The following is a 13,930-nucleotide window of genomic DNA, read 5'->3' as shown; positions in this document are numbered from 1 at the left end:
TGGGCCTCAGGATCTTGTCACGGTATCTGTGTGCATTAAATTGCTATAGATAAAATGCATTTGTATTTGTGGTCCATAGCTTATGCCTGCCCAGACCATAACACCACCGCCTCCATGGGGCGCTCTGTTCACAATGTTGACATCAGCAAACTGCTCGCCCATACAAAGCCATACATGTGGTCTGTGGTCGGTTGGACGTACTGCCAAATTCTCTAAAACGATATTGGAGGCAGTTTATGGTAAAAAAAAAAGAACATTAAATTCTCTGGTAACAGCTCTAGTCAACATTCCCGCAGTCAGCATGCCAATTGCACGGTCCCTCAACACTTGAGACATCTTTGGCATTGTGTTGTGTGACAGAACTGCACATTTTAGAGTGGCCTTCTATTGTTCCCATCATAAGATGCACCTGTGTAATGATCATGCTGTTTAATCAGCTTCTTGATATGCCACACCTGTCAGGTGGATGGATTATCTGGGCAAAGGAGAAATGCTCACTAACAGGGATGTAAACACATTTTTATGCACAACATTTGAGAGAAACTTATTGTGCGCATGGAACATTTCTGGGATCTTTGTTTTCAGCTCATGAAACATGGGACCAATACTTTTCATGTTGTATTATTTTTGTTGTTGTTGTAACAGGTAATACATAATTACAATAATTACAGGGTTACTACCCAAGCTACGCTATAAATTATCTTTGTTAAAAACCTAATGGCCTACTTATTGGTAGATCTGATGATTTTGAATATTCATATAACAAGAATATCCATGCATTTCAATATTTGTATAAGATATACACTCCCCTATGTATTTATTTGGACAGTGAAGCTAAAACCTTTAATTTGGCTCTATAAATTAGTATTTTGGATTTGAGATCAAATGATATATGAGGTGACAGTATAGAATGTCAGATTTTTTTAAATTTATTTCAAAAACATTTTTTTTATACATACAAGTATTTGGACAAATCCACTTATAGGCTATTCATTACAAGTTTAGTATTTGGTCCCATATTCCTATCACGCAACGACTACATCAAGCTTGTGACTCTACAAATTTGTTGAATGCATTTACAGATTGTTTTGGTTTTGTTTCGCATTATGTTGTGCCCAATAGAAATGAATGGTAAATAATGTATTGTGCCATTTTGGGTCACTTTAATTGTAAATAAGAAGAGAACATGTTTCTGAACACTTCTATATTAATGTGGATCCTACCATGATCACGGATAATCACAAATGAATTGTGAACATGATGAGTGAGAAATTGAAAGAGGCTTAAATATCATCCCCCCAATGCTAACCTCCCCTGTTAATGTTAATGTTGAGAGGTTAGCATGTTTCGGGGGCATGATCTTTGTGCATCTGTAACTCATCATTATTCAAAATTCATTTATGATTATCCATATTCATTGTAGCATCCACATTAATGTAGAAGTGTTCAGAAACATTTTATATTCTTAATAAAATAGCTTCCAAAATGACACATCATTAACTATTCATTTCAATTGGGCACAACTTATTCCGACACATAACCAAAACTAACTGCATCCAACCAGTTTGTAGTCACAAGCTTGAGGTAGTCATTTTGTCTTAGGAATATAGGACAAAATACTAAACTTTTGACATAAATGTAATACAATATAAGTTGAATTTGTCCAAACACTTTTGATATCTTCAAATGGGGGGACAAGAAACATAAAGTGCTCCCATTTCTAAACAGTAAAATAGATATGTATGAAAATACACACAAAAAGGTGGCAGACAGCCTCATATAAAACATTTGATCTCAAATCCAGCTTTTCTGTCCAACTACGCAGGGGAGTCTGAGCTTGATATAGGGGTGCATTGAGGTAGGAAGAGTGTCCCCTACTTGCCCTCCAACAACACACTTCCAGCAGCATCTGGTCTCCCATCCAAGGGTCGATGGTCATCAAAATGAGAATAATTTCATACATTTGCAATTAAGTTGGGTTATTGGGTACTTGTACTTAGTAGGCAAATTGCTTCATATTTGAGTAACCTAGTTGACAAATATCACTTCAATGAGAAAGAATGCAAACACTAAATTATTATTGGCATTTAGATTTTAAGGTGTCAAATCCATCTGTCATACTTTTTGTTGAAGTGATTTCTGTATCTACAGTACCAATCAAAAGTTTGGACACACCTACTCATTCTAGAGTTTTTCTTTATTTGTACTATTTTCTACATTGTAGAATAATAGTGAAGACATCAAAACTATGAAATAACACATATGGAATCATGTAGTAACCCAAAAAGTGTTAAACAAATCAAAATGTTTGTTATATTTGAGATTATTCAAAGTAGCCAACCACTCTTCAAGTGCTATCATGAAAACTATCAAGCGCATTATGAAATTGGCTCTCATGAGGACCACCACAGGAAAAGAAGACCCAGAGTTACCTCTGCTGCAGAGGATATGTTCATTAGCGTTACCAGCCTCAGAAATGCAGCCCAAATAAATAACAGACACATCTCAACATGAACTGTTCAGAGAAGACTGCGTGAATCAGGCCTTCATGGTCGAATTTCTGCAAAGAAACAACTATTAAAGAACACGGATGAGATGGAGAAACTTGTGGAAAGACCGGTGGAAATCTGTCATTTTTTCTGATGAGTCCAAATTTGACATTTTTGGTTTCAACCCGTGTGTCTTTGTGAGTTGCAGAGTAGGTGAATGGATGAACTCCGCATGTGTGGATCCCACCGTGAAGCATGGAGGAGGAGGTGTGATGGTGTGGGGGTGCTTTGCTGGTGACAATGTCTGTGATTTATTTATAATTCAAGGCACACTTAATCAGCATGGCTACCACAGCATTCTGCAGTGATACGCCATCCCATCTGGTTTGCGCTTAGTGGGACTATAATTCGTTTTTCAACAGGACAATGACCCAACACACCTGCAGGCTGTGTAAGGGCTATTTGACCAAGAAGGAGAGTGATGGAGTGCTGCTTCAGATGACCTGGCCTCCACAATCACCAGACATCAACCTAATTGAGATGGTTTGGGATGAGTGCTCAGCATATGTTGGAAAAGCATTCCAGGTGAAGCTGGTTGAGAGAATGCCCAGAGTGTACAAAGCTGTCATTAAGGCAAATGGTGGCTACTTTGAAGAATCTGAGAAAAAAGAAGAAACCAGCACACTGCTCTTGATTGTATCACTGCTCTTTAATAAGCTTTACATGTTGGCCTCAGGGACTTCATCAGAGATTTACGAAGCTATATGTAAAGCTTATTAAAGAGCAGATACCATCAAGAGCAGTGTGTGGGTCTCTTATTGTTTCTCATTTTATTCAACTGTTACCATTCACCTGCAAAAAAAGATAGCTCAGATGTGCGAGTGCCTTTTGAATTTTACTTTGAAGAATCTAAAATATATTTTGATTTGTTTAACATTTGTATGGTTACTACCTGATTCCCTGTTATTTCATAGTGTTGATGTCTTCACTATTATTCTACAATGTAAACAATAGTAGAAATAAAGAAAAACCCCTGAATGAGTAGGCGATTCCAAACTTCTGACTGCTACTGTATGTATTTGAACGTTAATCGAAAGAAAGTTAAAATGCAACAAGTAAATATATTTGTTACATTTCAGAAAAATATTTAGCAGAGGATGGTTTCGATCCATCGACCTCTGGGTTATGGGCCCAGCACGCTTCCGCTGCGCCACTCTGCTACTGTAGATATTGGACGATCCTAGCTACTTATTCACTTTTTCTGATGGCAGTCTGCACGTCGGCGTTGTGTTTTTGCAGTTAGCAACAGGTAGTTCCATTTCGGGCCCTGACTTCCGTCCGTAGCTGTACTCCATCTAGTAGTCTAGCTGACCGGCGTTGGATGCTGGTGATTTCTCTTTGAATATCTACATTAAAACATCAAAACGTCGTACGCAATGAGGTAATTTCATGCATTTGATAAGACCGTAATGTTGGATTATATTTATACAGTATCTAATTGTAAAAGAGTTATAGACAGATGGAATTTAAAGGGGTGGTTTAGAGGGGGTTGCATTATTAGCTAGTTTACGTGTAGCGTGCTAACGTTAGCCCAGCTAGCCAACTTTGTTAGCCAGGTGGCCTGTATCATAGCTTATCTGATAACTGACTAGTTAGCTATTGTAGCTACATATCTACAGAGATATCCATCAACTATCTTGCTAACTAGTGTATGATTTGCTAGCTAGCGCCCTTTATTAGCTACCTAGCTAAACGTGCTTTGTTTTGTCTAAGTAAAATCAATGGACGAATGAATGAATGAACAGTCAGTAGCTAGCCATGCTATGGTAGCAGCTAGCTAGTTATCTGGCTAGCTGCTGCTGCTTCTAAAACAATTTAGTTAATGTGGTAATTGCTATCACTCAACTAACTGTATTAATAATGTAATCAATTTCAGAGGCGATAGGGGCAGGGGCCGTGGTGGCCGGTTCGGCTCACGTGGAGGACTTGTGCAAGGGTGAGTAGCCAGCTAGCCAGTTGCTAACATAATAATGCCCACAACTGTACATTTAACCTGTCCAATGTATGATTTAAGATTCATGCGATCACTTTGCCAACTGAAATTCATAGAAGAATGTCTGGCACAATATAAGATGCATTGATGTTTCCTTGTCCCTTGTTTCAGGTATCGGCCATTTGTCCCCCACATTCCCTTTGACTTCTATGTGGTGAGTATTTGCCACTATGCCAAGCATCCTTCCCATACTCATGCACCAATGGTTATATTGAAGTGGTGCAGCATGTAGCTCACATGAATTGAAATAAACAAAGAGAGACAGTAAAGACAGATTATAATCAGTGGAGATCAGCTCACATACTCCTACACAATGGTCTAGTAATGCTCTAATCGAAACGACAGGGATCTTGTCAAAGTAATACGGTAGCGCAGATAGGGATGTCGAGTGGACAGTGCTAAGCTGCCTCTCTGGTTCCCCCAGTGTGAGATGGCCTTCCCCAGAGTGAAGCCGGCAGCGGATGAGACTGCCTTCAGCGAGTGTCTACTGAAGAGGAACCAGGACCTCAGTCCTACACCCGCAGAGCAGGTAGAGAACACATACATTCTCTCTCTCTTAAACATTCAACACACTTCCCTCGGTCACTGTTGAATGCACACAGCGACATATTCCTTTCGGTTATGTGTTAAAAAACACACTCCTACACTATGCCACCATAGAAGTCTTTCAGTTGACTCCATGCAAACTCTCTGCTCCGACTTTCAGTCCTCTATCTTGTCCCTGGTCACCAAGATCAACAACGTCATCGACAACCTCATCGTCGCCCCCGGCAACTTTGAAGTGGTGAGTTCCAGAGCTTGGTAGAGATTAGCGTGCCAAAATGGTTATGTATCTGTATTGGATAACGTATTTAGCCATGTACAATAACAATGGGAATTGCTTTCTCCTCTCATTCCAGCAAATTGAAGAGGTACGTCAGGTGGGCTCATACAAGAAAGGCACCATGACAACGGGACACAATGTCGCTGACCTGGTGGTCATCCTCAAGATCTTGCCCACACGTGAGTTGTGTGTGTGTGTGACCCAACAAAGCAAAGCCCAGTTGTACATTCATTAACTGGTGTTCAAATGTCAACATAATGTCACAGATGTTGATTGTTGCACAGCATTTTGCGTCTTTGCTGTGTTATAATACGAATTAGTCTTCATTCTGGACTGTATTTCCCAGAGCAGCCATTTTTGAAATTGTGTCTATTGGTTGTGCTGAACCCCCATAATGGAAGTTCTCTCTCTGGCAGTGGAGGCCGTCGCAGCTCTCGGCAACAAAGTGGTGGAGACCCTTCGCACACAAGACCCTGCTGAAGGTGACCTATATTACACAGTTACATTTGTTTTCATGTAGCCACAGTGAAACATCAGTCACAGAAGTTAGATTTAGCTTTCAATAGTGTACATTTGACTCATATTTAGCTTTATTAATTTGTCATGCCATTTTGTTTAGTGATGAATTCATACAAAAGTACAAGGATAATGTAGGCACAGTGGATAATGGGATATTCTCGATCTTCAGTGGTTACGATCTAATGTTGCCAAGTGACTCCCGCTCTGTGTCCTAGTTCTCTCCATGCTGACCAATGAGACAGGCTTTGAGATCAGCTCTGCCGATGCCACAGTGAAAATCCTCATCACCACCGTTCCCCCCAACCTGCGCAAGCTGGACCCCGAACTGCACTGTACGTGCAGACAGAAACCCACACACAAACACGCAGTACAATGTGATAGAATGTAAACATGAGCTGCAACATAAGTACACTCATAGAGCTACAGAAATAAGTCAAAACACTCACATAGATTCACTGGGATTGGCAAACAGCTCCGTATACCATGCATGCCATACAGAAGCATTCATTGTAGACTGGAGGAAGAGTGTGTGTTTAATGTAGATGGTCCCAGGACCGAGTTTGGGAAACCCTGCTGTAAGTGGTCACATTGGTGTTGATGTTGATATGGTCTCTTTCTCCCCAGTGGACATCAAGGTGCTGCAGAGTGCTCTGGCCGCCATCCGCCATGCCCGCTGGTTTGAGGAGAATGCCTCCCAATCTACGTAAGTCACTGTTTCCCCTTAACCTTTTAGTCTTTTACCGTTTACCCTCCCAAACCGATATCTCCTCAGAATGTGTTCCAAGTTTTTGTAGTAGGTCTTTACAACTCACTCTTTTTTTCTTGAACCTTTTCACGTCAAGGAGGAATAGAGGGAGGCTTTTTAATCCTAAATGTTTCAGCCATAATGACCTTTGTCTTGAAAAATACTGTCTCCCTTAAAGGATCAAGTTGGCGCTGACTAACTTGATCCTTTAACTTCTTAAAAGTCTTACTCATATCCTGTTTGCTGTTGTTATTTAGGGTGAAAGTGCTGATTCGCCTGCTGAAGGATCTGAGGGTGCGTTTCCCCGGGTTCGAGCCTCTCACCCCCTGGATCCTGGATCTACTGGTGAGTCCATTGCACTGACCATAGTTGACCTGGATGTACTGGTTTGGTCACTACATCCACCACTATCACGACTCAACACTTAACATATGATACTAGTAAGCCCACTGCATTCACTGTATTTATGCTAATGTTCAGTTATACTGGTGAGGGCGCTACGCCTACCATTAACACAACCACTGGTGAACCAATAGCATGTGATACTGGTGAACGTTGGCACTTGGAGAGGCATGATAATGGATGATTTAGCTATTCATTTGTTGTGGATTACCACACACAGAGCAAGTCACCCGGCTGATATGTTTTGTCTGATTTTCTGTCTCTGCTATCATATTGACCCTAACTGAAAGCTTGCATCACGTCATATCTAAAGGACGAATAAGAAATGAAAAGCGTTTCATGTGTGTCTTCTCAGGGTCATTCTGCGGTCATGAACAACCCCTCCAGGCAGCCCTTGTCCCTCAATGTGGCTTACAGGTGAGCCTCCCCATTCCCTCAGTCAGCGCTCGATGTATCTGAGGGTGTTTTCTTACCACTTACTGTTAGATATAGTCGTTTTTCTGTTATACATGTATTTCATACCACATTCCACTAGCATTTTGTATTAGACACCAATATTTCCCTAAGTGTATGCACCAAGTGGTTTTTCAACTGTAGGGGTCTTTGTTGACAGTGTCTCAATTTCTGATACGTTGCTGGCGGTGCCTATTTTGGCAATCGGAAAGTATTCAGACCCTTTTCCACATTGTTACGTTACAGACTTATTATAAATAGGATTAAATAAATAAATGTCTCCAATCTACACACACTACCATATAATGACGAATCAAAAACGGGTTGTTAAATTCTTTTTGCTAATTTGTAAAAAAAATATAAACAGAAAACCCTTATTTACATAAGTATGCAGACCCTTTGCGATGACATTCGAAATTGAGCTCAGGTGAATCTGGTTTCCATTGATCATCCTTGAGATGTTTCTACAACTTGATTGGAATCCACCTGTGGTAAATTCAATTGATTGGACATGATTTGGAAAGGCACACACCTGTCTATATAAGGTCCCACAGTTGACAGTCAGAGCAAAAACCAAGCCATGAGGTCGAAGGAATTGTCCATTGTGTTGAGGCATAGATCTGGGGAAGGGTACAAAAAAATCTCTGTAGCAATGAAGTCCCCAAGAACACAGTAGCCTCCATTCTTAAATGGAAGAAGTTGGGAACCATCAAGACTCTTCCTAGAGCTGGCTTCCTGGCCAAACTGAGCAATCGGGGGAGAAGGGCCTTGGTCAGGGAGGTGACTAAGAACCTGATGGTCACTCTGACAGAGCTCCAGAGTTCCTCTGTGGAGATGGTTGTCCTTCTGGAAGGTTTACCCATCTCTGCAGCACTCCACCAATCAGGCTTTTATGGTTGAGTGGCCAGACGGAAGCCACTCCTCAGTAAAAGGCACATGACAGCCCGCTTGGAGTTTGCCTAAAGGGCTCAGACCATGAGAAACAAGATTCTCTGGTCTGATGAAACCAAGATTGAACTCTTTGGCCTGAATGCTAAGTGTCATATCTGGAGGAAACCTCCCACCATCCCTATGGTGAAGCATGGGGGTGGCAGCATCATGCTGTGTTGATGTTTTTCAGCGGCAGGGACTGGGAGACAAGTCAGGATTGAGGGAAAGATGAACAGAGCAAAGTACAGAGGGATCCTTGATGAAAACCTGCTCCAGAGCACTCAGGACCTCAGACTGGGGCTAAGGTTTACCTTCCAACAGGACAATGACCCTAAGCACACAGCCAAGACAATGCAGGAGTGGCCCAGCCAAAGCCCGCACTTGAACCCGATCGACCATCTCTGGAGAGACCTGGAAATAGCTGTGCAGGAACACTCCCCATCCAACCTTAGAGCTTGAAAAGATCTGCAGAGAATAATGGGAGAAATACAGGTGTGCCAAGCTTGTAGCGTCATACCCAAGAAGACTCAAAGCTGTAATCACTGCCAAAGTTGCTTCAACAAAGTACTGAGTAAAGGGTCTGAAGACTTATGTAAATGTAATGTTTCAGTTTTTTTATTTAAAAAATTTACAAAAAAATCTAACCTGTTTTTGCTTTGTCATTATGGGGTATGGTGTGTAGATTGATGAGGGGGAAAAACGATTTAATCATTTTTAGAATAAACCTGTAACGTAACAAAATGTGAAAAGGTCAAGGGGTCTGAATACTTTCCGAATGCACTGAGTATGTTTTCCCTTAACCCCCCCCCCCCCCCCCGGAGTAAACTAATGGACAACAACACTTAGGCTTCTACTTCCAGTTATACATACTATATAGTTATATTTTGTTTGTTTTTAGTCCCATCCTTCCAAAAGTGAGATGTTGTAATCTGAATAAAGGGGAAAAGGCCATTCTTGATTGTTAATTTTTGTTTATGGTGTTCTTTTCAGGCGCTGCCTACAGATGTTAGCCGCCGGGCTTTTCCTGCCAGGCTCAGTGGGCATCACTGACCCCTGTGAGAGTGGAAACTTCCGGGTGCACACCGTCATGACCCTTGAGCAGCAGGTAATAGTTTTGCTTTAGCTGCCTTCATGGTGCAGGGGTGGGGAACCTTGGTCCTGGTGACAGGGTTTGCGCCAGCACTAAAACACTAAATTCATTTCCATGATCATATGTGTTTGGTTAGGATTATTGTCAGATGATTCACATTTAGGTATGTGAATTGAAAGTGTGTGTGTCTGTTTTGCTTTTGTAGGACATGGTGTGTTTCACTGCTCAGACGTTGGTGAGGGTGCTCTCTCATGGAGGGTACAGGAAGATCCTGGGCCTGGAGGGTGATGCCAGCTGTGAGTCTCATTCTCTCGCGTGTGCTCACACACACACACACACACACACACACACCATTTTCTCAAAGTAAACCTTAAACAAATCTACCTCACTCTCCCAGACCTGGCTTCGGAAATGTCCACCTGGGACGGCGTGATCGTCACACCCTCCGAGAAGGCCTACGAGAAGCCGCCAGAGAGGAAGGAAGAGGAGGATGAGGCGCTGGAGGAAGGAGGAGATGTAGAGGATGAAAGCATGGAGACACAGGAGTGAGAAGGACCCGGAAGGTGGTAACCTGCCAGGTACCAGTAGCCAGTCCAAAAAAAACAGGCTCATTACCAGGCTAGCTTGCTGCTTAGCTTGTTACAGCTCCTACAGTAGCTTTGTTAGCGCATTAGCTAACTTAAGGCATAGTTAGCTAGAAACGTAACGTTCTATAAATTAGCCTACTTTGCATAGATGCTAGTAGAAAATCTCATTCAGAGTTAACAAAATCAACATAACTTTTTTTGTTTATGGAAAGAAGTCATTGTAATACCAAGTCATAACAAAGTAAACTATGTAGCCAACAAGCAGTGCTGCCACACATCAACTCACCAGCGAGAGAGACTAGCCAGCGATAGTACTGCATGGTGCCGTAGTGCATAGCGCCATCTACTATATCAGTGTTATTGGCAAGAATTCTGCAAAATCAACTCCGCTTTACACAGAGTATAATAGGAGAGGGTTTGCGAAGGATATGATTTTGTCTTTGAGAACCACCCAAAGTTCAACTTCAATTCTAACCCTGTGGGCAGAGTGATGGTTGTGCCAGATATCCTCTCTAGTAAGACAAAAAGGTCAAGGGTTAATGGGAGACGGGCAGCGCCATTAGCGTTGCGAGTGACAGAAGGCCAAATGGTGTTAGCGGTGGGATCCAATTCACCCTTTTACCCATACAATGTGCTCTGAGGCTTAACAACTTTTTATTTTTCTCTTGTCGCCATCCAGAGGATCCGGTGCCACGTCTTTTAAACAATTGTTTACCCCTGACCCTTTTGGAAACCCTTCACTCACCCATTTGTCCTTCGTTGAAGTTCATGTCCACTAATCATGAATTGACTGCATTGACCTGGACCAAAGTGCGCCAACTGGACGGACAGACTTGCATATAGACTGTTACTGGTCCCTCAACGCCCTCAACAAAAATTACATTCATGGTCTTCTCAAAAGGGGTGGGTGTCACTATCAATTTGTATTCCGTGTGTTTGTGTGGTTTTTACTCTGTAACAGCAATGATGACTAAATTAAACAACTTCTTTATTTTAATATGCCTCTATGTAAATGTATACATTTAGAAATGCAGATCCTTATTTTCAAATGTGTGGGTGGCTGGATGGGTGGGTGGAATACATATGCCCCATGCTTGTGCGAAAATGCATACTTCATTTTTAGATCTGGCCATAGAATGTTTAATTATCTCCACAGATCCAGTCTGTACCCCAAATTTGACAAACTTTAAAATGTTTTATTTGATACTTTATTGAAGCACAGTTCAAATTAAATGCTGTTTTGCAGGTCAGATTTAAGATACTTCTGGAAAATACCTGGATCTTTCAAATGGTCTCATAGAGATTCTATGAAATTACTAGAGGGGATATGTCACTGAACCCTCAAAGTTCCATAATAGGGGGAAAATGGCATCCATCTTGGTCAGGGAGAAATCCAAAACCAGTCTAATTGGAATGAATGGCAGTAGAGATAATGGTGTGGTGTTAACTGCTTATACTTATGCAGGAAAATAAAAGTAAGGCATGTGACGTATCAGAAATTGTAATGCTATTATAGTCATATAGTTTTAAATACAGTTTATACAGGTTTTATACACATTTTCTATATAAATAGTCCCTATCGTCAACTGATTTCAGCCAATGTTTGGCTGTGGATTGACTGCATTGTTTGAATGAAATGTTGGCATATTGGCAGTTAATTTGACAAATGTATGGAATACGTCCTCTAAAACTAAATGCAGATAAATTCTTCAAATTCATTGTTTTACACTATCTGTTCACAGCACTGGAAAGCCATGGTTGACCAACTCCCTGACCTGTATTCTAGTTTCTCATTTTCAAGTTGAAGTTACCACAATTGAATTAGGACTTAAAGTAATATAGTAGGGTCTAATGATCTAACTGAAGAAGACTGCATAACATTAGAACAACTGCGGACCAGCCACAAGTAGCACCGCATGCCTGTAGATGGCATCAGAGTAAAGGATATTGCATACGGCAGCCAAGCTCAACCAACTTTTGCTGAAATCACCCTTATGGTCTATCGATCAACTCTTCAGTTCAAGCTAATCACACTGTACCATAATCGTATCATTTACCAAATCTCCTAATTCTATTCTTCAAGACTTTATTCAGAAACAGGATATTCATGATATTCTTCAAGCCTTTATTCAGAAACAGGATATTCATGATATTCTTCAAGACTTTATTCAGAAACAGGATATTCATGATATAATGCTTTATTGCTGGTCTCTGTGTTTTGCAATGGGAGTGTTACCTCATCCAGCTCCAATATGTAGCGTCGGCCTGGATGACACACGGAAGCCCTTTTGTGCCCGAAAACTGCTCACATCTGCGATTATAGCGGAGAAGTGAGGGTTTGTTCCCTGACCAATCTGTTTCACTTCTGAAGGGTTACACAGACAGACTAATTGAATAACAGAGTATCTGGAAAGCCATCATGCACTTTATCTGCCTGCTCTGTTTTCTGTTGCTTTTACCAGACCGTTCCAAGTCCATCCAATGGTGTGTTTACTGAGTGAATTTAGCCAATTAGCTGCAGTGAATTAGTGTCTGTGTTCCAGATGGCCAAGTGATCTTGTTTTTGATCCAGTAGACCTTATTAACCCAACAGTGACCTCGTCAAGACATTCGGACCGCTTGGCTTTACAGCTAAAGTGTTGGGTTTGATAGTAGCATGGGTTCAGGCCCCGGTTGGGACTAAACCCTGACTTGTCTATGTGAAATGTACAAATAAAAAATACATTTCCAATGCTGATTATAAGAGAAACAATATTTTAGAATACAACAGCGACAGTGTGTGGTGGTAAAGCACTACAGTTTAGTCATATCTGATAAACTGGATAGGCCTTATTAAGTATCCAAGCCCAGGTCCTTCAGCCTTCAACCAGCAGGTCCTTCAAATGTACAGTTTGTCACAGTTAGCTATATTGTAGTTTTTTAGATTACAAAGATCTCTCAACAGCTCCTTTTCAAACAAACGTGACATCCTTCCAATTTTCTAACAACTAAGTCACACCTGTAAACGCCACATCTTGTGTTCACTTTCCATTTCCCTCCTTTCTGAAGCAATTGCCTGGAACGGTCTATTTTCCCTCTGCAGGAGGTAAACTGGGATGTGAGAAGCAGTTTACTCAGTCGAATAAAGCTGGCGCTCGGATTCTCGGATCCCATTGAGTCACACAGCTGTTCCTCTACGTGTAGAGCCTTCTATCTGATGCTGTCTGGTCCAAACAAGTATGACATTGTTGCCGCCTGTTGCGTTGAAGGCAAGGGAATATAAACAATGATTTAATCAGCGTTGAGCTACACTGAGCGAGCTCAACTGTGAATGGTCCTGGCTCAGCAAAAAAAGTGTGGGGGAAGCCAGCTTGGATTTGGCATCACTCCTATCATCCCATTGAGAGCATACCTCATGGACAGTAAAATCTTAAGTGTTGCATCGGGTTGTGTTGTCCTCCAGAGGCTAGTTAGCCAGCTAGCTAAAATTGTCCCTTTCCTAAATTAGCTATGGATGGAGATAGGGATTTGGACTTGTGGTTTTACTTAATTCTCCATTCTGGCCAATGATTATAATGGCGATTCTGATCCAACCATCAATTCATACATGTGCCCCTGGCCTGAGAGGATGGAAGTTCAATATGTAGCTAGATGTAGAAGGCTAATGTTACCCATGAATGGAAGTTAGGCTAGCGAGGAAGCATTTTAGCTAGGTTGCCTACGACAACAGAAAATGTAATTGTGTACTGTATGACAGAGTAATAGACTGTTTCGTCAACATGAAAGAGAGGAGGATGGCATTGGCATTTCTCTACAAGTAGGGTAAGTCAACATATTTTTCTGTTTGCATAAACAGGCAC

General features: G+C 41.4%; 1 protein-coding gene across 1 annotated transcript; it reads left to right on the top strand.

Annotated features, from left to right (window-relative positions):
• Positions 1-3,732: 3,732 nt before the first annotated feature.
• On the top strand, positions 3,733-11,088 carry LOC106569884 (interleukin enhancer-binding factor 2 homolog). Its single transcript, XM_014141597.3, has 15 exons — positions 3,733-3,930; positions 4,426-4,485; positions 4,654-4,696; positions 4,967-5,071; positions 5,249-5,326; positions 5,442-5,544; positions 5,782-5,847; positions 6,100-6,216; positions 6,509-6,587; positions 6,887-6,974; positions 7,387-7,448; positions 9,405-9,519; positions 9,710-9,800; positions 9,902-10,082; positions 10,771-11,088. The coding sequence occupies exons 1-14, from the start codon at positions 3,926-3,928 to the stop codon at positions 10,051-10,053; spliced, it is 1,164 nt and encodes a 387-aa protein (XP_013997072.1). The 5' UTR covers positions 3,733-3,925; the 3' UTR covers positions 10,054-10,082; positions 10,771-11,088.
• Positions 11,089-13,930: the final 2,842 nt, after the last annotated feature.

This window comes from Salmo salar, chromosome 14 (genome assembly GCF_965601325.2).
Source record: "Salmo salar chromosome 14, fSalSal1, whole genome shotgun sequence".
NCBI classification, from domain to species: Eukaryota; Metazoa; Chordata; class Actinopteri; order Salmoniformes; family Salmonidae; genus Salmo; species Salmo salar.
This window is presented reverse-complemented; position numbering and strand designations above follow the sequence as displayed.

Bases quoted from the DNA above. Each gene is read 5' to 3' on its own strand.
- LOC106569884 (XM_014141597.3), top strand. The intron at 5,327-5,441 runs GTGAGTTCCAGA...CTCTCATTCCAG, and splicing joins CCCCCGGCAACTTTGAAGTG to CAAATTGAAGAGGTACGTCA. The intron at 6,975-7,386 runs GTGAGTCCATTG...GTGTCTTCTCAG, and splicing joins CCTGGATCCTGGATCTACTG to GGTCATTCTGCGGTCATGAA.